Source organism: Anneissia japonica, unplaced genomic scaffold (genome assembly GCF_011630105.1).
Source record: "Anneissia japonica isolate Jap-2015-1 unplaced genomic scaffold, ASM1163010v1 scaffold7766_len575116_cov191, whole genome shotgun sequence".
Taxonomy (NCBI): Eukaryota; Metazoa; Echinodermata; class Crinoidea; order Comatulida; family Comatulidae; genus Anneissia; species Anneissia japonica.
Genome location: NW_022694700.1, coordinates 4,226 through 31,597, shown reverse-complemented (window position 1 = coordinate 31,597; position 27,372 = coordinate 4,226). Strand labels below are relative to the sequence as shown.

Here is a 27,372-nt window from a genome sequence, read left to right as displayed (position 1 = left end):
CAGAAAGGGTATTACCTAATTGTCTTTTAAATGACAGGAATTTTTTTTCTCATTTAAATGTCTAATTGTTAAAACATAAGTATACAAATTAAATTTAAGCATGCAATTTTTTAAGCATGGGGTTTTTAAGCTTATGGCAGACAGTATATTTTTAATTTGCTCATGAATGGAGCTATTATGAAGATAATGTGGAAATTTACATAGAATATGCTAATTATGTTATTTTGGACAATATACTATGCAACATTGTCGTACCTGGGTTCATAATGTGTGTATACCAAAGGCAGAAGACATGATTCCGTTTCTATCATCAGTACTTTATAGTTTGTAGCCTTGTTCTACAAAATTTGATTTTAGCAATTCATAAATTTGTGCTGCCATACACACCTTTCATATTCATATACATATGAATAAGGATTGATTTTCAAATAGTATTACAATTTATAATATACATTTGGTTTCTCAGTTCTGAAAACAATAGTGTCTTTTTCATATTTTGATCAAAACTAAATTTCATTATCCAAATAGTGAACATTTTAATCAACATACATTGTAAGACATTGATTTAAGTTTTATAAAAAAAAAAAGGGAAGTTTAGGCCTACTTGTAGGTAAATTGGTTCATTCATTTTTTGATTGTTTAATCTTTGCTAATATTGTATTGTGGTGCTTATGCTGTGCTGTTATTTTTATTTAATATAATTTTCTTATTATGAATCGGTAGCTGAATTTTTCATAGAATACAGACAAAAATGTTCCAGTGCTTTATGTTGATTTTGTATGCTTCTTATTTGTATTTTGATTTTGTATTGCATACAAAATTCTTTGCCAATACCCATATGTTTCGATTGTTACTATCCACAATGTATGATGGAGAAATGCAAATACTGGTTTTTATTACTGGTTTACCAATACTAATGTTAATAATTAAACAAAATAGACTTATATACTGAAAATAATTGTGGCAAATAATCTTTGATGAAAGAAGTAAATTGAAGGAATATTTTGCTTCTCACAAAATTCTATGCAGTGTTAATTTCAAGTTTCTCTTTAACTTATTTATGTATGCTACCTGCTAACTATAAGAGGTATAACAAAAACAATTGTACAAAATCAGTTCAGTACATTGTCAGGCTTTAGTTTCATATCCCAAATACACTGATTTTTATTTTGTCTATGATATTTGAATTTTTTACAAGGTGGAAATGAGTGATTGTTTGATGGTAATGTATTTCCAGTTGCGATGTCTTTTAAAACGGCGAAGACTGAATATGTAAATCTAAATTCACCCGTTGTTTATGTAGAGTGTGTAGCCATGCGAATCCGGATATGGACGGAGTTCCATTTTCGCAAAACATGGCAGGTAAAGTGTTTTGTTAAAATAAGAAAGTTTTAGATTTGAAGTTTTAAAATCGTTAAAAATTTGGTCACCAAAATACTGAAATCTAATTAACACAACTAAACAATAGTATTGACTGTAAGAGAGTGAACCTAATCATGGAGACCAAATCTGTGTTACTGGGTAGTAATTGTTTGAAGCACGTGACCTAAGACGTCATTAAGATATTTTTAAATACCGGTAGTAATTGGAGACTTATGTAGAATCAGTGAATTCTTATGTACTATCCTTCGTGTTTTCAGAAGAACTGTTGGGTTGTGTAAAACTATTTCTAGATTTAGAAACTGATATAATAATAATAATAATAATAATAATAATAATAATAATAATAATAATAATAAGAATAATAATAATAATAATAATAATAATAACAATAATAATAATAATAATAATAATAATAATAATAATAATAATAATAATAATAATAATAATAATAATCGTTTGCTGGAGACAACTATAAATACAGTAGTTTTTTCGACTCACACAACCCAACGGTTCTTTACAAAACCAACAAGTAATTGTATTTACTATCTCATCACACTATTTACCACAACGTTCATTGATTGTATTGCTGTTGCCTTCAACGAATATTACGATTTCTAAGTGACCTCATTAGAGGGCAGCAGATATTTACATGCAACATTACTGATAGTTTGGTAGGCAGGGATCTTAATACGTTAGTTCATTCGTTCCTAGACACAAAGTCTAGGACATTTATTCACTGTATAATGTGTCCTCCGGCCCGACATACATAATACAAAAATTTAACATAAATAGTGCGTCGCTAAAGCAAAGTTTCTCTTCTGGTAAGCTAAATATGTATATTTAACTAAATATCTCCACAGGTTTATATCAGCGTACATTTTACCATTTGTAACTTTTTAAAATATGATTTTTGTGTGTAGTAAGCTATCTGTATATACTTCAATTTTCTACTGAGATTGTATCAGGGAACCAAATACATCTGTGTTTTGTTATACCATCACTGTAAGTATTGAGAGATAAGCGTTTTCTAAACTGTACTAATATCAACTTTGCCGTGGGGTGGCCATTGTTACACCAGCCTTAAACCGATTTTTAATTCTGACTGGATGTTATTGTATATATATAAATTGGATAGAACAATATCCTCCAATCAGAATTAAAATTTCGTTTAAGAATGGTGAAACAATAGTCCTATATTTGGTTGACATCGATTTAATATGATTATTTATCAAAATCAATTGATTCCATTGCTAAACTGGCCCTGGCTAAAATTTGTTGTATTGTACCTATTGTAAATGTGCATTGGTCGAATGAATACATGTAATGAATAAATAAAGTTACCATTTTCAACTTTCTGAAAGCAGTAAGGGATTAACGTGTGTGACGTCCCTATACATTATGTAAATTTTTGTGAATTTACAATAATATGTGAGCAGGTGTACAGTTGAATTGAACTAACGGTCATAACGGGCAACACGAAGAGGAACGAGAACAATAACGTATGCATTTATTGATTCACTCTCTTTTCCCTCTTCAAATATCCAATATCAGACAGACCGTAGTTGAATAAAACTACTATGGCTAAAAACAAAAAGCGAAGAAGTTACTATCGAGATAGAACAATCTGTGGTCTGGCCTGTTTTGCAATTGCGTATGTAGTAGCTGGTGCTTTGATGGCCACCCTTGGAATTAGAATCGTGTTGGAGTATCCGTTGTTCAAAACTGGCTCCGTGATTTGGGGTGGAATTCTGGTAAGTTTAGGGGTCAAATTTGTACACTCTTACATATGCATAAAAATGTTGATTCAAAATAAACATGCAATATGTAAAATAACGGTAAAATTACAATGTAACTATATGGATATAATATTATTTTTAAGCAACCAAATACGTCATTGCTTTAGTTGACTTCACAAAAAAATGGGAATGCTTTTGCTTTTTTTGTGTGTACACTTTCAGAGGGGAGGGAGGGGGTACCGAAAAAGAGTACTGTCTGTACACTTGTAAAAATGTTGATAATTGTGAATACAACCCCTTAGTAGGCCTAACCTATTCACTTTATACGCACATGATCTATTCTACTTACCACTTTAGTATGGGCCTATCCATCAGTTTTTACTGTAAAATATTATCTAAATATAGGTGATTTTAGTCATATAAAAATTCAGTTTTTTTAAGTTCTTTGTGTGAATACATAGGTTGAAAATGATGCTAATTGTTACAACTACAATCATGGAAGATCTTTATTTTAAAGTACGTTTGTAAAATATCTAAAAGCCATTTCACATACTAGGCTAAATAATACAGATCTCATGCAGCACATTTTTTATAATAAACATAGTAATGGAGTAAAGAAGAGTAATAATACGGTAATTACTGTAACACTAAAACATGTAAGTACATAAAGATCTAGACCTACAGTACAGTATAAGCCTACACAAATAATGTAAATCTATTGTTTCTATTTAAAGGTGTTTGCTACAGGGGTCTACATCCTGGCCCTCTGTAACTGCATGGAATATTTAAACAAATTAAAGGTAGGTGATGCATATTTTCAGTTTGCAATTTGACAGAAATATAATGAGGAAAATGATTTTCTCAACATTCGAAGTAGGCCTCCCGTGATCACTAGCTTTTGGTGATTTTTGTTTATTTGTGAAAATAGATCCTCCTAAAAGTGGGGAATTCGTTTTTTGTTGATTTTTAACTGGTTTCCACCACAAACGGTATATATTAATACTATTGAAATATAACAATATACTAATTTGGTGAAATTTATTGATCTGTACTTTTAATTGTTAGTAGGACAATATCATCTCGCATAAGTATATACATTATAGGTCTACGAAAAAAAGTTGAGCAGAGTGGGTGTTCAGAGCATGCAAACGTTACTGAAAGATTGGTTTTTCTATACCAGAAGAAAAGAGTACCATTCTGTTATTTTTTACCTACGTTTTCTGACACTATACGCCCAGGAAACACGATATCATTTTAAGTTCAGGTGTGATAAAGTCCTCAAAGATGTTGCTTACGAATTGACATTCTTAATGCACAGAGAAGTAAACTTTGTAAGGTAGATTACATATAGGCCGCAGGCTGTTGGTTAGTGACTTTCTATATTGGTAGATGAAAAATAGAGGCCTACATACCTTTGAATTTCAATTATGGCAATGCTAACATATGTTATTTTTATTTTTTGCTTTGAACACGTGGTCCAGGTAGCTGTGATCTTGGCGATGCAAATACTAGTGTGTGCAGTTTGCATCGCGAATGTCTCGATTCTCAAGTGTGTTGAGTGGAAGTATTTCAACGGTGCTTTTCAGAATAAAAACGAAATTCTAGCGGACAAAAACAATGTCATATATATTGGTAAACGCAATATAAACACAGAGAAAACAAGTTGATTAGTTATGTACCTCTGAATTAGGTCTAAATTATTTAAAACATTACCTATCTGATGTTATAATTTCCTCATAAAATTTTGTCAATTGTTTTTAGCATGTATTTTTTTTATAGTCATAAGTTACCATTTAGATGAGTGAACATCGAATTGAATTGATTTATATTTAATTACTTAATCCATTTGAAACTTTACTCTAAATATCTTTTAAAAAAAATAAGCTAAGAAAATATAAGATCACTCTTGTAATTTTTTTAGCCTATTTGTTGACATTAGTCGGAACAGTGATTGGCCTGGTTTCATCGATTTTCGGCATCATATACACTATTATAATAACACATCGCATTCGCTCAAGACTTCAGCATTACTTAGCCGATATCAAGCGTATTCACCAATCATCTGAAAGAAAGAAGGTAGGCTGTTTTTCGTATGCAACTGATGTTTCAATAAATAAATGATTGGTTACAATAACTAATAATCTTTGCTATCGCCTGTGCCTTTTGCGTATGGCGACACACATCTTTAGGCCTATATCTTGAAAGTATCTCGAATTTGTTTACACTCCTTTAACATCATTATAGCGCCGTGATAGAGTTGACTATCAGCAGTGACAGTGTACAGTAATTCTGAAATGTAATCATATCTCCAGAAGCCCTCTATTGTCCACTATCGTTAAAACTTTTCTGTTGAGCCTGCTGACTTGTTTTTGAAATCATAATGCCGTGGCTGTTTAAATTTAAAAGTACTGGAAAGTACAATAGCAGCAAACTAAAGGAACGGAAAAACGATGTAAGAGAACATTTAACAACGAAGCAATTAATGCAACCATTTACAATCATAAATTTATAATGGAATGGAGAAGTTGAGGTGAAAGGTGAATGTTTGCATTAATTATCCATGTTTTTCTTCAGAAAGATGTATTACATGTCATTAATAGTACGTCTTTGACAAGAATGTGTCGGAATCCACAAAAGCGATGTAAAAGAAATTTAACAGCCAAGCAATTAATGCAACCATTTACAATCATAAATTTATAATGGAATGGAGAAGTTGAGGTGAAAGATGAATGTTTACATTAATTATCCATGTTTCTTCACATAGATGTATTACATGTCATTTTTTTTTGTATTACGTGCACTATAAAGGAAGCCTATTATCCTACATAATTCACTCTGTATTCCTACATATTTTTTCACTCTAAATGAACACATTTTACTAACAACGTTGTTTACTCCGTACAGAGCCCCAATTATGATGATGTTGCGGGAGAATTGATGACAAGACAAAGTGCCGGAAGAAGCTTAAATGTTAGTCCATGCAGTTGGGTTTTCCACGACGGCTGCAATGAGCAACCACTGAAGACCGAAATAGTTTCTGAGGTTAGAGACTTTTATTATGTCAATTTTTTTTACTAATAGTATAACTTAAGTGATATGTACATTTTTAATGGTCAATTCCTAATCATAATTCTTCGTTGTGTGAAATTTGTATTAATTGTTATTATTATTATTATTATTATTATTATTATTATTATTATTATTATTATTATTATTATTAAAAGGAGCAATATTTATATATGTAGGATGTTTACTCATAATTTAGTAGTTCACAAAGGGCAAAATCAGGGTTTTATATTATATCCACAGGTAACAGCAATTCCGTTGGACTTGTCTACCAGTTGCTGTGATGAGACCGTGCTCGTATCACTTGATTCTATGGAAAACAAATACACGGACAGGCGAATAGTTCGTCAAAAACCTGTTGAGAAACACCAGACTAATGAACCGTTCATTAGCCATACACAGATAGCTATTCAAGATTATTTGACCCACGAGGAAAAGACCATGATACCACCAAATCCTATGCTGAGGTACGACCAAGTTCTTCCACATCCTTCTTCCGGACCCTCGAGTCTGATTTCCATTGTGTCCACTCCAACATTACCGAGAATAGAGAGTGTGACTACGGAGTCGATCGTGGAAGAAACTGGCCTAAATAATACGGATTGGGCAGCTGCTGGTGACTATACTTGGCCATCGCCACCATCATATTTAAAGTCTCCTACCTGGTTACCGCCACCACCACTACCATGCGAAATGCCTGTGTTATACACAGTTCCTATTGCTTTTAATGATGACGTAATTCCAGCTCCTCCAAATTTTCAAGACAACGCCAAATTTCCACATCCATGCCAAGATGAACCAATCTGTCTTCAGAATGACGACTTAATCCTGCCGAATTGTCTGGTACCCGAAGTCGTCATTTCCAACCGAACAGAACCGTTGTCACATAGTCATACGATTCTAGCTCCGGCTGTTGTCGACGAGAATGATAATTCTATCGTTTCAACAAGTAGGCCTAAATATTCTACTGATCAGCCGCACCCTCGAAGTCAAACAAACAAGAAGCTGAATACATTTAAGAAAACAAAAGAAACCTTCCAGGCGAAACATTCACAGATACTTGACTTTAAAAGTCCTACTCTACCTCAACTTAGTCGCCAGGGAAGCATGTGTAACCTTATGGGTGACCCATCGCCCCTATTCGATATGACTTATACACGACTGTAGAAATTAAAAAAAATATTTGTTGCACGGAAAAAAAATAATTGTTAAGTTGAAAAAAATTCTTTAAAAAGTTGAGCTAGCACCAGAAAATAGTTAATTGAAACAAATTATATGGATAAAAAAATATTTATAATAATAAAAATATATTTATTTCAAGTTAAGGATTAATATTATTTTTACAGAATTTGAGATCGTTTTTATATTAGGCCTATTTGTTTGAATAGGTGCAATCCATTACATAACAATTCATTATGCAATACACTAACAATATCAAATTGTATTATGTTAGACCACTAGTAATTATATTTGTAATTTTCATGATCAAAATATTATTGAATGTTCATACACATTAATATCATCATTACACGATACACTATTGTAACTGCATTAATGCATGCTTGTTTCTTTTGTTCTAATTCCATTTGCCACTAGGCACATTTCCAATAATCCATTTCTAAGAATATCATGGTATACTTAATCAACTTATTCACAAACGTTGATGAGTTTGAATATCATAAGTAAGATTAAATCAATAAATGCATAATATATTGATGTGAGTTGTCTGTTTTCCATCGTTGAATAAGAAATCATCATAACGATATCAAATTCATATCAGAGGTTATCTTTCAGCCATACTTTTGATTAGTCATCCACATTCAGTGATTAATGTCATAGAAAAAAAAACGGTTACGTGGCTTCTGAATGTCTATGGTCGCCCCTGGATTAAACCGTTCCGTGTGAGGGCAGGACAGCTTTGGTGCTGGAAAAATATAAATTATAAAATACAGGCCTATTTCAAATCAGGGACGTACTATAATCATCGAGCGTCAGTAATAGTACTAACTACTACTAAATCCTTTCCGAGCCACAAGGGCTCATAGGGCTGGAGCTTATCCCCAGTTTCTGTTGTGTGAAGCGGATGGGAGTTGTACTCCCTCCTGGGCGATACACTAGTCCGTCGCAGGTTAGTCCCCCAGTTTGCTGGTACCCATTGATACAGCTGGGTGGGCTGAAGCATGGTAGCTAAAGCCTTGCCCAAGGACACAAGCGAATCTGCACAGCAGAGACTCGAAACCCCGACCTTAGATTGTAAGCCCGCTATCATCAGTAATAGTACGTCTTTGAAAAGAATGTGTCGGAATCCACTAACAACCATTATCAAATTATGTCTTTTTTCAAAACTTTTGCCAGTTACAGTGCACACCGCCGAAATCGTTTACTGTAAATATTACAAAAATGTACATAATAAATATTTTTAGACGTGATAAATAAAATATTGAGCAGTAAGATAGAGGGGATTTCCGAACCTGATAAACTGTAAATAATGTAGGCCTTACTCTAGGGCTGGGTGGCGTCTTAAGATTTCAAGCCAACGAAAATGAATATGACACAATAGCCCCGGTACTTGCATATAAAAATGCTGTCCGAAGTGTCCTATTTAGAAGTTCAAATTAACCTAAAAACATTTTTCTTGTATAAAATCTTATTCTTTAAATTGAATTAGGCCTATTTGTATTTTTTGGTAACGTAAATTTATAAGAACTCCAAATTTTCTGGTTGCGAAATTATAAAAAGTGTTGGTAATTGCGGGTTACAAAATATTTATCATTAAAATTTCATTATTCATAATTTTCATAATTTTATTTTCCACAACAAGACGTCAAGACGAGACTGGTGTGATATGATCTGGGGTTATCATGAAGGATTTAAGGTACCGTCGTCGATGTCACTGGTATAATCATAGGGGTAGTATATAAATGACGGCTATATTGTACCGTACCTCCATAGTTGCACAGTTTGATTTATAGCGCTCATACATTTGACTACCAAGGCAGATCCCGTACTTTAAATTTTGAGCAGGTGCATTTTAACCGTATTGTACAGGCGGTACGACTCGCCCCCAGGGGCTTACCATTTTAACATGGGATAAGCTAATTAAAAACAAACATGAATCCGTGGTGGATATTGAAATACACATATTGTTTAGCTTTAAAATACCTTGGGAGTAGACATATTAATGAACTGTATAACCTGCAATTTGAATTACCTTGTGGGAGCTGCTGCTAGACGTAAACTATTGAGTCCCAATAGAGTTGTATCCATGACCTCCGTGTGCTGTATCCCAAACATAATACGCTTACAGGGAGATGATGGTTTTTCCCCCCCAGTTATAATGTCATGAGCCCGGTCATATTGCAGTCTACCAATGTCTTTTAAAACTTCAAAACATTAAACGTGACACTTGGTACGTGGTACATCTTAGTACAAAAATCAAGTGAATAAACGGAGTATTATAAGGTTGAACTGTCTATGAGCTAAAGTGAGAAAGTCCCAAGTAATTGAAGGTGGTAGGACCACAAACACACCTGTATGATAATTGACTTGATAGCGAGAGGTTGCAGCTCGAATCCTGTCAGGGACACTTTTTTTTAATGCAACTGTGAAAAACCCGTTTCTTAGAAGAGCTATGCTTGATGCGATTATAACATCGTGTTCTTATACGAGCACTGTTAATAATTATTTAGGGGTGCTTTTAGCGGTTGGCTGAGAGATATTCCTGCTTCTTGTGCTGAAAACCCAGGTTCAAACCTGGCGAGCGACCGCCTGGCTCCTGAATAACCCTCATATTGACAGTTAGGCTGGTAGGACAATGTTTGTATCCGTATGTGTCCATTATGTTGTAGTTGTTTGGCGCTGCACTGCGAACGGGTATCCCCATGGGCTCAGCCCTAATTTCCAGTGGTGTAGCTAGGGGTCAAAGGGGGGGGGGGGCACGTGCCGGTGCCACGTTTGAGGGGGAGCTGAAATGGGAGAATGAGAGTAAAAAATAAGCACATTTTAGAAAAACACGACGAAATTGATGTATTTTTGGTCAGGCATGAATATTTTAATAAGAATCCGAATGTTGTTTTTTTATTGGCAAATTCATATATTGTGATTTCTTTTCAGTCCATTTCGACCGTTTTCTCTTGTTGTTTTTTTATCCTATTTTGTAATTACTACATGACTAAAGCTCATCCTGCCATTTCTCAGAGCCAAGATGGGAAAAGCGAGACTATCTGCTTTGGCACTACTTTTTGAGCGTGATGAAGCAGACAACATTGCTAACTTTGATCATGTTATTAACTTATTTGCTGATACAAAAGCACACAAAATTCAGTTGCAAGTTTAAACAATGTTAAAAATTCAGCAACTTACAAGACTCTAGTATAAGATAAATATATAGAATAAGAATACTGAGATGTATGGATAATGGTAAAGTTGTATACCGTACAAAGTTCCGAACATTGTAATGCAGGTTCAATAGTAAGAGACAGGTATGGCGCCAGGGCCCCCTTCGGTGATAGCTGCGCCCCCCCCCCCCTTTCGTCGGGGAGGAAAACCGTAATTCGTTGGGGAGAAAAAAATGTATATATTCCCCCCCCCCCCCTTTCGTCGGGGAGGAAAACCGTAATTCGTTGGGGAGAAAAAAAATTATGTATTTTGTAAATATTAGTAGACTCTAGGCCACTTTCGGAAGATTTTAAGCGACGCTCGAACATCCCACTTTGCTCTCTTCAAGGAAATCTTCCCCCTCGTCGGGGCATCTCCCCCCCCCACAACATTGGACCCCCTGGGGCAAATCCTGGCCCCAATCCCTGGTAAGAAAGAACATACGAGAGCTAGAATAATAATAGTTATTCGGGTTTAAATAATATTATTTAGACAGTGCATTATATGGACGTCCCGATAGACGTACAGTACGCATTATGCTTAAAGTCTATACAACCAATATCAATTAATTTCAAAATATTATAATTATAATGGGGGGGACGCAATTTTTACTCTTTCCCCCGGGCGCCAAAACCTCTAGCTACGCCACTGCGAATTTCTGATTGCCTATTAGAATGAGGACCAATAAAAAATTATTATTATTATTATTATTGACAAAAATTATGTTACAAAAACAGAAATAACATGTTACACGATAAAAGATTAATATTACATATACATATATTACGTTTAGAAATCGGTCTGTCTTTCAAATTTTGCCATCTCGTGATATCAGACTTCGATTTGTTGAACCCGATTGTTAATCAAATATTTATAACGTTATAAACTGGGTTGTAAACATCATCAATCATAAATTGCACGTGCCACACATTAGTAAATTAAGTAACATAGGCGAAACATAGGAACATAGGCGTAGACTCTATTGAAGAATATATAGTTTTACATCTATATTTAGAATCTTTGGACACAAAATGCATAAAGTAGGTCATTTTCTTGTTCACTCCAATGCCTATTAAAGGCATATTAGTGAGGCAATTAGAGGCCACCTAAATGGACACGCAAGCCCGGACCGCCCGATGGACGTGCGCTGACCAATAAGTAATTCTACATTGGAGCCCAATTGCGTGTCATTACACTGAATCGCACTTTTAAACTTCTCGCCAGTGGGTTACCTCTAAATTCAGAAGATTCGATTACTATGAAGACATATGGAACCTGCTAACTCCCAAGACAAACATAAAATAAAGTGCTTCAAAGTTTCCAATCTGTTCTCACGAAACCACAAGTTTTGAACTCGCCTGTTTTGTGACGTCAAATTATACACTGTGAACTTTACTCTACTGTATATTTTATTCCCTTTATTTCGTCAAAAATAACTTGAGAATAGTATACAGTTACAAAGGCAGACACCATTAATGAATTGTAGAGAACATATAATGTGGCAACCTCACAAACCTGAAGGAACTGCAAAATGAATCTTTATCAGGCGGCTCTCTAGGAGTTGATGTAAGTTACAATCATTGAATGAACAATGTAAAATTGGAATTATTTTGCAATTTTAAATTGTATATCATCTTCATTGATATTTTTTAAATTAAACAATTACTCGTGTAAAACAAGAGGCAAATAGTCTCCAATTAAAGGGTTATATTTGTGATAAAAGATTGGTAGTTGGTATTTTGAAAGAGGTTTTGAATTAGAGGGTCGTCTCTCCGAATTGGAGGGCGAACTCTATTATAGAATAACGATAATTAACTTTAATCAGTTTCTCTGGAGTTAGATTCAAACTGCCTTAATTTTTTCGTTATACAGTATAGTTACATACAGTTTTTGTTAACTCTAACATTGAAGCTACAAAACAAATGAAATGAAGTGCAAAGAAATGAAATGTGTGATGCTGGCTATGGTGGTCATACCAAATAAACGACTCGACTCCCTAATGTAAGCTTTCAGATACCAACACGAAGCGAATTTTTTGGTCTAACAAAGTTGCACTTCCAATTCTAACGGGTCGCCTGAATAAACTTCACAGATAACAGGTGGTTTTGTAATAACATTTCAATTTGACGTTTGCATGGAAAACAGGATAATAGTAGGTAGTTTTCGCCGCAAGACGTTAACGTTAACGGATGACGACATAATTTATTCATCTCGCGTTGCGGAGTACGTTTATGGGTAGTATTCGCCGCACAACGTTAACTAGCTTAATGTTAACGGATGACGTCAACATTTATTCATCTTGCGCGTTGCGGAGTACGGTAATTTCTTTACTTTACGTGCTTTACGTACGGGTTTGCGCCGCATGCGTATTTCGATTTGTTTACAGGTTTGCTGCATGTTGGGAACTAACGTTAAAGTTAACCTTAACGTCGTGCGGCGAAGATGGGCCTACATATTACAACTGAGTAGCATGCAACGCATCTGCATGTTTTTTGGTTGTGAGCCAAGCCGTATATTAAAGCAGCAGTCCTATGTGAGAGTCGAGGGGAGTTAGTGTCCTCTGATTGACCATGTCATGGTTTCTCGGCCTCTGTAAATTTTCCCTACTCTTAACTGTTAATAGACAGTTCGGCCGCTGGCCAGGGAAATCGAACTATTTCATCCAAAATCTCCAGTGAATTAGGTCCCTCTCCATTGTTGCGTTGATCTCGATTATCCTTTAAGAAAATCTCCCCTCTGTTGACTTAACGTACGGGAAATTGGAGGTGGAATAGGAAGACGGGTGACCGTGGGGAAATCCTAGCGACACGAGCGGATGTGACTAGACGTTTTAGTTATAAAAAGAAACAATTAATTTTAATAAAAAGCTTGAGTAATCAGAAATACTGTTTAAAATGTATTGTCCCATGCTAAATACCAAAAAAAAAGTCATAAAAATATTTTTTGAAATTAACTTGCCCATTTTGAAGTACAGTAACATAAAAGTTATCAACTTGAACATTGAAATTAGTGTATTTAAAAAAATGTCTACCCATCAGTTTACAGCGAAAAATGATAGAAATACTTCCAGTCACTGGAATATTTTATTATTTTTATTATAATTTTTTGGTTTAACATTTTTTAAATTATGCACAAGTTAATAATTTGTATGCTATTGCAATTTGAGCAAGTTTATTTCAAAATTATTTTTTATGATTTTTTTTACATTAGCAATGGACAATACATCTTGAAACAAAAAATAAATAAATCTTAAAACACGTAGTTATTAAAATTTATTAACTTTAAAAAAGTCGTATACTATAAAAAATTAATAATTATAAGCAATATTAAAAACGAGTGAAAACATACTAGCACAACACCAGTGGCGGATACAGTAATTTGAAATAGGAGGGCCCAGGGAAAAACTTTAACAGATGGGGTGGGCGGTTCACCACCGGGGCCCCGCCATGGTTGAGGCTGAGGTAAGAAAATTATTATTATGGCACCTCTAGATGACCGGAAATGGGACGCTCAGACTTAACATTTTGAATTTTCTTGAATTGTAATAAAAGGCTTAAATAATCAGAAGTACCACTGTAAACAAATAATTAAGAGTTTTTTCCTAAGTATGCTACTATGAAAATAAATGAAATCAGAAAACTGTAATTTTCCGATGCGATGTTCTAGGCCTAAAAGCCGTCATAATTTATAACTATATTCAATTTATAACTATATTCAATTTTCCATATATCATTCATGTGTTCAAAAGTATTTTCCACTCAGGCCGTCGTCCTCTGACCTTTCGTGTGAAATGACTGCCTTTAGATCCTCCTTCCCCCTCCCCATGCAACTCTTTTAGTATCCCCGACGTCAGGGAAAAGTATTCCTGTCATCAATCCGTAGCGCCGCTGCTGCTATACCTAATATAGTATCGATAAATTTCCGTTTGTGTTCTGTTGTATATTTTAACAGGTGTGACCTATGTATGATATGTGACGTCTCATGTGATCGATGTCGGTCTCAATACCATATTCCTAAATAGCAAGCCATGCCTTCTAGCTTCCTCTGTTGCCAATAAATATCCTTGATAAAAAGTTACAGTTCAATTCAATTCAATAAACCTTTATTATCCCAAAATTGGGAAACTTATTTGACCTTTACAGCAAAACATACAAACAACAAAGATATGCAAATACATATAACAGTACTCCTCAGTTAAAAATCGGTTTAAAAATGGAAGTTAAGAGAAATTTGATACCAAAACATTGTAAAATCTTATTGCTGTAGAAACGAATGACTTCAATATCTGTTTGTTTTAATTTTACGATTTAACATGCTTCCACTTTTACTATTTTTCACAAATCAGATAAAATAGTTGGTTTTTCTGTAAAAGGCATTTATACAAATGTGCAGATAAAGAAGGGCTACAGTTAGGCTTGATGAACTTCAATAACTGTAAAACCTATCTATTAATTATTGGCTTCTTATGGGTCATAAATCAGGCATCCGGACTCTGCAAACCTAAAAATGTTAACATATATGATAAAATGTTTACTTCTTCTGGGCTGCTATGTTAAACTTAGCAGAGCTAATTAAAGTAGGCCTACTAATCTTGGGAGGCTTTTTTTTTTATGGTACCGTACTGTTTACAGGGTTTAATTGTAGATCTGAGAGGAGTAAACCCTAGAGCATAACGCGATTTTGGCTTGTTTGACGGACAGAGAAGAATAGGACCACGAAACGCACCTAGTGATCGATTTTTATCGCTATTTATTCTATTTATGACCTATATCATCTTGCTCATTTTCAAAACCACCCAGTGCACATTACCCAGGAGTTGCATTTTTGTCTTTATTTTTTTTTTGTATTAATACTTTTTTTCTGTATTTTTTAAAAATTATTTTTATGTCAAGGACCAAATTAAATTCCCTCACGGGCCAAATTTGGCTCGCGGGCCGCCTATTAAGAACTAGGGGTCCTATACAGTACAACTCTTAAAGGACACCTTCGGGACAAAAAAAAAATGTCTGCTTAAAAGTGTCTCTTATTTAGAGGACAAATCAAAAACGTAAAATTGTTTCATTAGAACCGGGTGTTGGCACACAGACATACAATTCATAATTTTATTGTATAAGAAGATGGGTTACAATTGAATATAGCTTAAATTAATTAATTTGTAAGAAAAAAAAATCAATGCAAATATAGTAGGTCTATATTATAATAATAGGGTAGAATATTTGTTGAATCTACCATCTTAGACATTCGCGAAAATATCCTTTGTAAAGCTATTTCAATGCTTTGTAAAGCTATTTTATCCTAGCAGCCTAGGCCTACTATAGCTATTTCAACGCTTTGCAAAGCTATTTCTGCTAAAAGCTATTTTATGTAACCAGTAAGTTCATGTTGGTAAAACGTGCTGTTAACATGCTTTCTATTGATTTGACCAGGGGCGGATTTAGGGGTGGGGGTGGGCCGCCGCGGCCCCTCTCCCTTTTGGAAAGTAAAAATAAAAGAAAGAAAAAGAAAATATTGATCTCCCAAAACGCCTCAGACGTTATTTGTGGACATCCAGAAAACAAACGTTTCGCGGGAGCATATGTCCCCGGACCCCCTAGCTTAGTGTTACCTCGATCGGCTCACTTTTGCGCTCTTCCCCACTCCCCCATTTCGGACATCTCTGGATCCGCCACTCTTGACCAATAGCTATATAGCTATTTCAGTGCTTTGCAAAATTTCATGCTAAAGCTAGTTTCATGCTACTAGCAAGTTCATAGTAAAGTGCATGCTGTTAACATGCTTTCTATTGATTTGACCAATGTTGCTATTTTGTAAATGCTTTATAGCTATTTTATGTACAGCTATTTCAGTTTTTCATAAACCTATGTTATGCTACCAGCTATTTTAATGCTTCCTAAAGCAATTTCAATGCTATTCCAATGTAAAGCTATATCAATATTTTTTCTATGCTACCAGTTATTTGATGGCGATTCAATGCTTCCTCAAGCAATTTTAATGCTTTTGACCAATATTGTGGCTTTGTGTCGTCAATTTATAGGAGTTGGGCATAATACAATGTAAGTGTCTTCTATTAAGGAAGGGGTGTAGGCTTACTATAGTTCAAATCCAAATCAATTATCTATGTATTTCCACCCCTACACTCGAAAATATTGTACATATCACATGGTAATGAATTCAGCACTGTCTTCAATCAGGATGTGTTTATATAGGCCTACATAGCTATACATAGCCATGCACTGGCATAGAAGCTAACCACGTGCTTAGTAAGGCACCATAAAAAAAGTATTAGTTTATCACCCTATAAAAAATAAAAACTGATGAGGGAGGGAGGTTTTTTTTTTTGCTAACCCCGCCCCCATTTTACCGATGTTCGCAAGTAAATCAATGGTTAAGGACAAATTTATAAAAAGTCATAAAAAATGGAATGAAATTTATATTAAAAAAGAAGTTTTTGTTGTACCAGTACACATATCTGCAAGAAATCCTGATGTTTCAAGTTAAAAAAGATGGAAAAACGAAATGAGATAGAAATATATGTGATTGAAAAAAAAAATCAGAATTTTCCCAAAAGTGATGAGGGAGGGGGTGATAAACTAATAAATTTTTTTATGGGGCCTAATGTATAATGAATACGCCTGACTATAGACTGGATGGTTTCTTCATTATAACTTACCAGGCCAGCTTGATAAATAATTGATAATTATTTATAGGCATAGGCCTAATAAGCAGCAAAAACACAGCCTTATTAAGAAGTAGCAAGTAAGAATGTGAGTGTAGCACGTTACTGTCCCAAAACAACACGGTTATTTTACGAAATTACGTAAATCAACAGACATCTAAAGAAAAATAGTTGATCCAAGGTTGCTGATGTGTAACCACAGGTACGGTAGCCAGGAGATTTTTACATGGGTTTTGGCAAACCCCGCTTTTCAGAGAGCAGCATTTTTCAGCAAACTCCCTACCCAAATATCCCATAGCCTACAATATTTGTTTTCAGTCAAAATGCAATCCTAATATTCAGTATAGCACACTAGAGAGCTTGTAGAAAACAACATAAATTTATAGCAATGCACGAACACAAAAACACTAGGCCCAAGCCAAAATTCAAGTGTCAAGGGTATAAACACATGTTAAGGGTCGATCAGAAAAATGCCGTAATGTCCTATGATTAATGGCTATGCATCTAGAATTAAACATCTGGGAAAGTGATTTTTTATAGTCATTTTTTTAAATAGTTTTTTTATAAAGTGATTTAAGAGAAGAAAAAACTTGAAAATATTGAATTTGGGGGTGAATATAATTCTTCTGGTTTAAATATGTTTTATTGTACTATTCGTACACATCAATCTAGAGATTTATTACACCATAATAATAAGCACATGTGGTGGTAATAAGATTTACCAAAAAAATGCGGATATTTTATTAATTCTGATATTTAAAGTTAAAGTAACATTTTTGAGCTGACGTCATTTTGCACGTACATTAGTTCACGAAGCGATAAGCTATAACACATAATAACACAGAATAACATAATGGTATTCTTACCATTCCAACAGGCATAAAATGATGTACGTGCGTGAAATTTTTTTCATTTTCTCGAGAGCCACTTTAAACATCTATTTACCTCGCTTTCATTCGCCTAATCCGGTGGCTATGACATCGATCGACCTTTTAGTGTTTGCATCCATTGTAAACCACTTGCTCAATATTTCCACTCTCCTTTGGGAGGACATTTTATGTCATAACACTGACATGGTAACCTGGGAGAAATTCCACTATTATTATTAGGGTAATCATTTAAATCAAACCCTGATGGTCTGTCGCACTGTTAATTGCATACTGCATGCAGCGAAGCTATCCTTATAATACGACCATGCAGTTAGATGTTGTTAGACTAGCTTGGGAACTGTGCCGAGTGGGACGCTCTTCTTCCGTTAATAATATTTTCCGAAATGGAAAAGATGATACTGTAATCAAGAGAGAATTTTATCATATGCCACGAATAATTATTAGCTTTATCAACGGATGGAACATGTGTTCTGTAGGCCTAGGCTTATAGAGAAACTTAACATTCCCATCACGTGGTTTGTGAATAATATACTGTTTGCCAAATCTTGCGAATTTCACACTAAAAGGTAAGAAAGCATAACAAAAATAAATCGAGATAATTAAAAAATTCTGTACACTATATATAATTCTGTAAAAAGGAAATAGGCAGGTCCAAGAGGTAATAATATGTTTGTGTATACTATAATAAAGTCAATGAATTGAACATCAGGAAGTTCTGATGAGTCCTCATAGTTAAAAACAATTAAATTCCTGGTCATAGGGTAACGTGTTGTTGTAATTAGGCCATGATTTTTAATAGGCCTATTGAATTTGATACATTTTTATTGACTGACTAAAGATTTTGACGTGTATTTTATTTGGCCTATATGAATTTTATTGCTTTTCTATGCTAAGAACCCGGCGTATACATTACTTTTGAATGCATTACCGGTACTGTAGGTATGATGATAATAATATGTAGCTCTCTCCCTTTCTTTCTCTCTCTCTCTCTCTGTCTCTCTCTCTTTTCTATGATTCCAGGTATAGGTTATGTTGGGTTAAGCCCTGATTTCCGGAGAGACAATACTCAAAAACCACAGCATAGCTAAGCGTAGAATTCATATGTGCGCGATTTGCACTGTCGTGTAAATATCTCGTAATGTTCTAATAACAACACTGGATCGGCTTGTCTATGAACATTGTAATTATGAACAGACTGACACCGTAAAGTGCGGCTTAATTACAACGTGACCTGATTTAGAGATGTGGGTCATTTATAATAATCTGGTTTATTTAATATTTAATAACAGTAGAAACTAAATTGTGTCAACACATAATATATTTTTGGACTGAAAATAGGCCTAGATATGCTTAGATGAGATACGACAAAATACGGTGGTTATACAAATTGATGCTTATTATAATTTCTTTACTCTTAGGTCTATACATTATGCTAATTAAGTATTCTAAGCATATGAGGTTGGCTATTCCGCGACGGAACAATTTTCTGTGGCGCTGGTACCCTATTTTCCATCAAAAACCTAAAAAGACGAAGAAAATCATACCAGAAAGGAACCACTTGTTGAGCTGATCACGACTTTCATTATGAAGTGTAGAAAGCAAACCAAGCCAGTCATGTATTTCAGTTTGAAGCTAGGCCTAGTGAATGAAAGCTAAACATTCTTTAAGATAAACAAATATATACGCATTATTCCATTGTAATTATTATATTAAATAAGTTATTATTATACAATGGAACAGTGCGTATTTTATTGTTTATTTAAATATTTAACTTTCATTCAATAGTTATAAAGAATTTTGAATATCTGTGCCCATTTTAATAAAATTAAGACACTTTTATTTATTTTAACCACTAAAACACATACCATGCAAAAAACAAAAACAAAAACACACACACACACAGCAAGTACGTTATGGTAAGAAAATGTTATTTAATATCCGGCGAAAATGTAGGAATAAGATTTTTCACTAGACTAAAATTCTATCAATTCATATAATTATCTACAAATATCAACTCTTATATAGACCTACATTATGTTATATAAGAGACAGTATATATATATATATGATTTTTGATTTTTTTTCTGTGGCATATTTTGAAGTATAACAAAGGTATCAGAGGATATATACCGTATCCAATCCAATCCAAATCAAAATGATATTTACAAAACGAAGGTGATAATGATATAGTCGTATATAATAACAATAGGCCGATAATAATGATATATATATATATATAATATTATAAACAAACAAATATATAAAATCATATATAAATGATCATACTGAAATAGTGTTTTTCATACGTTTAGAGTATAGTATAGCAATAAACAACATAACTTTACCCTCTGTAGCAATGATATAGGCTATAACTTAACTAATAATAAGAAGTATGGCATCTGGTTCATAATAATATTAGTTTATTAGGAACTACACTTTTCCATCAGTGGCATACTTCTCAATAGAAGGTACGTACAAAAACAATACAGTAAAGTTTACAACATACTTAAGCAGAGATAAAAACAATTCAAATTTGAAACGGGACATCAAGGTAAAGTAAATAGAAAAAACACGATAATGTTTAGTCATGTAAAAAACTTAAATGTAATAAGGCAAAAGAAAGTAATGCAAGCAAACGCACATGAACCTCGATATTTTCTAAATATACATAAAAAATGTTATAATTGGGAATCACATATCGTCAAAGTCTTGCGGTAACGCTTTGTACATAAATAAATTAATGTATATTTATAGTAAAACGCATGAAGAAAAACTGTAAAGTTGCCGTAACGTATAATGTAAATACAAGCGTCTTCGGGCATCGCCATTCAGCCGTCCATAATATCACTGTATTTAAGTTGCTTACATCTTCTCTGTAGACCTACATCTGTCTATAATTTATAAGGCCTATTATGATCAGCTTTTTGGCGTAATCTTTAAGTTTTACAAGCATTTATTGTAGGTCTAGGCTATTTTAATAGAGAGTTTAAAGATTTCAAGCAAGCGACATTCTGTCAACATTGATTTACGGCTTAAACCAGAGAAGCATCTCTGCTGTTTTGTTATAAATTTGAGCTTCCACATGCTGTGAACTTTCAGTGCATAGAAGTAATACCATAATAATAATAATATTATCTGCTTGCATCTGGTTGCAAATAAATCAGCATTAAACATACCATGAGTCTGAGGTTAAAATGGAGAAAGGGGCTAATCATATTTCATAATACAGTAATGCCATAGATTCATTTTCACTCATATAGCTCGTAGAAGACATGTAGCCTGCAGTTCGTGTTTTAATATTTGTAAAATATAAACACACTTTCCTCTTTTTGCATAACGGAAGGAAATGTCGTATTTGTTTAGCCCAAAGCAAATGTAGTGTCCCATTACATTATAAGAAGGTACACCTGGACGTGGGTGTTCATTATTAAAAATTAGCAAGTTTGTCGAGTTCCCAGTATCGGATGTCAAATGAAAAAAAATAAGATATGGAATGCGTGGTATGATGTGGGAAGTGGTGTCCATGGGTGACCAGGTATATTTATTCTCTGACACTCTCAAAACACTTGTTGAACATTGTTTTTCAGGTCAGTGCAAGGACCTCACAGTAGGCCTATTCAATTTTCTCTTAGAAGTATTGTGGTTCTCCTTCATTGGTCCTAATCATAAATAACAAATTCGGTATAGATAAACCCCTCCAACCAAAAAAGAATAAAGTTGACCAAAAAGATTTTGCCACGCGTTTTTTTTTGTTTTGTTTTGTTTTTTTGTTTTGTTTTTTTGTTTATTTTTGTTTTTTGTTTTTTGTAGTCTGTCTCAATAGGGTTTAACCAAACGGTAGTTAAAGAATCGTCAGCCACAGCCATTAAGGCAATGACTTTCCTAAGTACGTTTGTAATGCATTAATGAATTTCAGTACTTGGAACATGGGGGCATGTAGACCTACATTATTATACTTTCTTATCTGAGATTTATCTGTGGACCTTTCGGTTAATGCAATTTTAATAATGACTGATATGTCGGCCATGAAATGCCAAAAGTATAAAAAAGATGTTGAATATAGACAATTGAAGGAGTTATTACAGAGCATTCCTCAACTCGTCAATATTGGGATTCGAACTAATCCATATATTTGTGATAATTCTATTGTTTTTTAGTACTCTTCTTCTGTTTCAACTGATGTAAGTTTCAATATAGCGCACCGTCTTTCGGATGAGACGTTTAAGCCTTAGTCCCGTGTGTATCTTGAAGAACGCAGTACACTCTTCTGAAAACAATAGGGTAGGCCTATGTTTCCCGGTATACTGTCCAATCACCACCAGAAAGAACAGGTCTTCTTTGGGCTTTCGTGGGTGATGTGCTTGGTATTTACACCGAATATTGTTGTTCATATTACATGTAATAATAAATGTGGTTCCAACATGAAATAAATAAATGCAGAGTCTTAAGTCATACAACCTCACATGCGCAGTCAATAGGGCGATGACTTTCCTGAGCTGTAGGTTGGCACGAATACATTAATATCCTAAAAGTATTATTCAAAGTAGTAGACAAATACGTTTGAAACGTTTTTGTATTTTTGAATAATAATGAGTCAATCATAATGTATGAATTATGTACAATTGTCATTAATTGACATTTATATTTGATATCCCACTCTCATAAAAAAAAAATAAAAAAATAAAAAATAAAAAAATAAAAACCTTATGGAGAGTTATATAGGTCAGTGGTTAAGATGCTTGCCTTCTAGTCATAAAGTTTTGAGTACAATCTATTGTACTGTAAAAGAGAAACGTTTGGCGAGTTACTTGCTGTTGGATGCGATAAAAGCAAAACATGTAAAGTAGGCCTATATCGTCTATATTAAAAACGTGGTAGACCCCTTTTTCAGAAATGTATTCTAGAAATTAAGCATGACATATAACAGATTTTAATACTGTACAGCAAATTAGATAATTTAAAATGTTCATCAGTGTGCGGGCACATTATTTTATGCTGATGTAGCCTACAGTGCTTGAATTATACTGGTGATACCGTTAAGCTAAATCTACAATACAAATAATGACTCATGGTAATAAAGCACATGAACTGATTATTAGAAGATTGATAATTTGAACTTTTCAACTCGATTGAGGAACATCTGCCAACGTTTCAGAACATTAATTTGTAATTACACGGGCATGTCCAAGACTTCTATTGGCTACTTCTGTCAAATGAGCATTACATTGGAGAACGTAAAAAAAGAATCAAATTACCTGGGTGAGATAGTGTTTGTATTTCATTTGTATAAGTAGTCTCCTTTATGGCCGCTTATGTTTATGATAGCAACATATATTCATGGTATTCACATTTAAAAACATAAAAGTATAGGCAATTTAAATGCCTATACTGTATATAAATGAATAATATATATATATATATATATATACCGCATTTTATTACGGGAAAAACAACTTAAAAAAATATTTAAGCTGTCTCTTATACACATCTAGATGTGTATAAGAGACAGCAATATACTACGACTTCAAGGCCGTGATCATCTGTTGAGCATCTAGATGTGTTGCTTTGCCCTAGATGTGTATAAGAGACAGGAGTACAGAATAGTTTATTAGCGACCACTATGGTAAAACTTTCTTACCCACAACCTGAAGCCGACCTGATTTCTAGAGTCCCACTTTTGATCGCGATTCTGACCATGATAGAAGGAACGATTATAGTTTTAATTTATATCGCAATGAAACAACTGTCGAATAGAGTGTATCAACCTGTTGTAGAAGAGACAAATACGATTAAATCGGATGAAGCTGTAAATAACGGGGGACGTAACGGGTGGACTAAACTGACTCAAGTGAAAGGGAAGGAGAGAAAGATATACATTGGAGATGACTACTCGAGTGACGACAATGAAACACCAGATACACATGGGAACCTAGACGAGATGAGTGGCTGCGACGGAGTGTAATTCAAACCAAATAAACCCTACTTCCATTACATGCACTATCGTATTGGTCTATGCATTAGCTGTCTCTTATACATGTCAGGCACGTATATATCGTGATGTCAGGCACGTTTTAAAGAATGATAGAAACTTAGATTGTTTCGGACGCTTGAATCATCACAGTCCCTTCGTGCTCAAGTGGTTATGATGTTCGCCATATATGCGAAAGTCCCGGGGTTCGAGTCCCGGTGGAGGCTGAGTTTTTTTTCCTTTCTCTGTCATATGCCTCTTCTGTTACGTTTCAATTTGTAGTCATTACATTATTCCTCTTGCTGTTTCTGGATTTTCCCATAGGCCTTCAAATCACTTTATATATACAAGTATTTCACATAAGATCTAGCAGCCTGAAAATAATATGCAGAAGAGGGCATATTTTATAGATATGTGACAGTTTGGTCATGTTCGATATTAGCGCTGTATCAAAATCGTGACGTCAGAGAATGAAAGAAAACCACCACAATGCCTGCGTAGGTTTACCGCAAGATAGTTTAGAGTTTATGTGAAATTTTCGTTTGAAATGGTTAAGAAAAGGCGTATCAAATGATTTTTGTTTTATGTTAAAGAGAAGCAAATGTTTTCTATCTATATTATACAAATTGTAAGGATTTTATTAAATTAGAATTTTTGTTTTAAAGTTCGAAGCAATTGTCGTTAGTTACATGCGGTACTTTTTATTTTTACAGATGAATGCTCTAACAAGATATGTGTTGGTATTCAGTGTACTTGTTCGATTGTCGTCGCAATCCAACTGCTTGACGAATGAATTGAACCTCAGTGGAGAGGAAGACCAGGAAGTGGTCATTTTTGTCACCGAAAGCGAATTGAAAGACGTTGTCATCAATATCACATATACTGAGTCAAACGCCACGTTTTCTTTAGCAAATATGGACGAAGACATCTTCCATGTAAAGTTCAATGATATGCCTGATAAAGAGATAAATTCTACTAATGATGAAATTATGAAAGATGAATTGCATTTAGGAATACTAGGCTTGAAACTCGGTATCGGACAGTTTAAAATCGTCCTAACATTTTCAGATAGTGAATGCGAGTTAAAACCTAGTTACCGTGTGAAAGTCTTGCGTAAACCAAGCGTAATCGACAGTGCATTTACTTACTCGCTGCTGAGCTGGATGATAATCTCGTACGTCACAATGGGAGTAAAGATGGATCTGAGGATAATCTGGGGAAAATTACGTCGACCCTACGGCGTAGTTACAGGAATAATATGCCAGTTCGGGATAATGCCGGGGTTAGCTTTTTCTGTTGCTAAGATTTTATCATTACAGGACGCAGTCGCCATCGGACTTTTAATTGACGGATCTTGTCCAGGCGGATGGCTTAGTAATGTGTTCTCTCTGCTGCTTGACTGTGACTTCGTTCTCAGTTTAACTATGACCTTCTGCTCGAGTTTCTTAGCCCTTGGGATGATGCCACTTAATATGGAAATCTATGCAAAACCATTCACGAGCGAAGGTTTGAAAACGCCGTATAAAGACATTATTATGCAACTTGGACTAATGCTTATCCCGGTCGGTATAGGTATAATAATACTATATAAATTTACCAAAATGGCGGACCTTTGTGTTAAGCTTCTGAAACCATTTGCCGCCGGTCTGATAGTGATAGCCTTGAGTTTAGGTATTCCTTCGCAGATGTTTATTTTTCAGTCTTCGTGGCGAATTTACGTTGCCGCCGGTATTTTCCCGCTAATTGGTGGCATCACCGGCTTTTCTATTTCGAAGATCACTCAAAGAAATACCCCAGAGGCGCTGACAATTGCATTTGAAACAGGAGTACAGAATAGTTTATTAGCGACCACTATGGTAAAACTTTCTTACCCACAACCTGAAGCCGACCTGATTTCTAGAGTCCCACTTTTGATCGCGATTCTGACCATGATAGAAGGAACGATTATAGTTTTAATTTATGTCGCAATGAAACAACTGTCGAATAGAGTGTATCAACCTGTTGTAGAAGAGACAAATACGATTAAATCGGATGAAGCTGTAAATAACGGGGGACGTAACGGGTGGACTAAACTGACTCAAGTGAAAGGGAAGGAGAGAAAGATATACATTGGAGATGACTACTCGAGTGACGACAATGAAACACCAGATACACATGGGAACCTAGACGAGATGAGTGGCTGCGACGGAGTGTAATTCAAACCAAATAAACCCTACTTCCATTACATGCACTATCGTATTGGTCTATGCATTAGTAATTAAGAATATCGTTGTAACTAATCATTAATATTATAATGATTCATAAGTGTGTGCTTCTTACCAATCCGAAATTATTTAAATAATTCAAGACTAAACTGTCGGTAGTTACTTCATGCGACTTCGCTCGTCATAATAACGTTTTTAATATTAGTTAGTACAAGTTGGAGGGAAGCAATTGTTAGTTGCTTTATGTCTAAACCGAGTTTCCATAAAATCGCTACACTTTATCGTCGACCCCTTTGGCGACGCTGATTGGTCTGTTGAATCTGGGAGCGTTCCCGATCGCGTCGGGGACAGCTACGCCGTGCAAAGATTGCAGGGAAAATGCTGTAGCGACAGTGTAGCGATTTTATGGAAATTACGCTTTACATAGAAAAAGTAGAGGATCACTAAGTACATTATGGATTATGGAGAGCAAAGAACTACTTTAAATTATAATTATGAACTGTACTAGTTTTATATAATAATGACAATTAACAACAGTAACACTTTATAGACTGCATCTCACACTAATCTCTAACGTTTATTTGGTCTTTTGCCATTTGCTTAAATCGCCATGCATCTACATTTTATTATACTGTAAATACTTTTCTATTTTTGTATTGAAATAAACATAATTTCTGAGATTGCAGATCTCATTTTATTATTAATATTATTAGTTCCAATATATGGAAAGAATATTAACGTAGGCCTAATTTTTCTTGAGGAAACTTTGGAATAAACGGGTTTTTGTATATAATGAGTGTTCGATTATGTTAACTGGCAGTACATTCATACTTTTGAAAATCAGTACATTTTCGGCATAGAGCGAAAAGTTAAAACAAACAATAACTATAAAAGAGGTTCAATTGTTTGTCTTAATCTCTAACCGCGATATTAGCTTGCATAAGCCTAGGCCTATATCACAATATTTAACAATATACAGTATATATACATAATGATATTATTACAAAATGTTTGCGTCTTGTATCATAATTACAAAAAAAATAAATAAACCGTATGAACAATGATGTAAACA

At 34.4% G+C, this 27,372-nt stretch overlaps 2 protein-coding genes across 2 annotated transcripts; both read left to right on the top strand.

Annotated features, from left to right (window-relative positions):
• The first annotated feature begins 2,827 nt into the window (after positions 1–2,827).
• Positions 2,828–7,897, top strand: LOC117101157. Its single transcript, XM_033241038.1, has 6 exons — positions 2,828–3,134; positions 3,854–3,919; positions 4,601–4,751; positions 5,041–5,195; positions 6,024–6,161; positions 6,429–7,897. Exons 1-6 carry the CDS (start codon positions 2,961–2,963, stop codon positions 7,350–7,352), a joined length of 1,608 nt encoding a protein of 535 aa, XP_033096929.1. The 5' UTR covers positions 2,828–2,960; the 3' UTR covers positions 7,353–7,897.
• Positions 7,898–18,430: 10,533 nt separating this feature from the next.
• Positions 18,431–27,093, top strand: LOC117101156 (ileal sodium/bile acid cotransporter-like). The gene is made up of 2 exons (XM_033241037.1): positions 18,431–18,694; positions 24,810–27,093. The coding sequence occupies exon 2, from the start codon at positions 24,810–24,812 to the stop codon at positions 26,289–26,291; it is 1,482 nt and encodes a 493-aa protein (XP_033096928.1). The 5' UTR covers positions 18,431–18,694; the 3' UTR covers positions 26,292–27,093.
• The last annotated feature ends 279 nt before the right edge of the window (positions 27,094–27,372 follow it).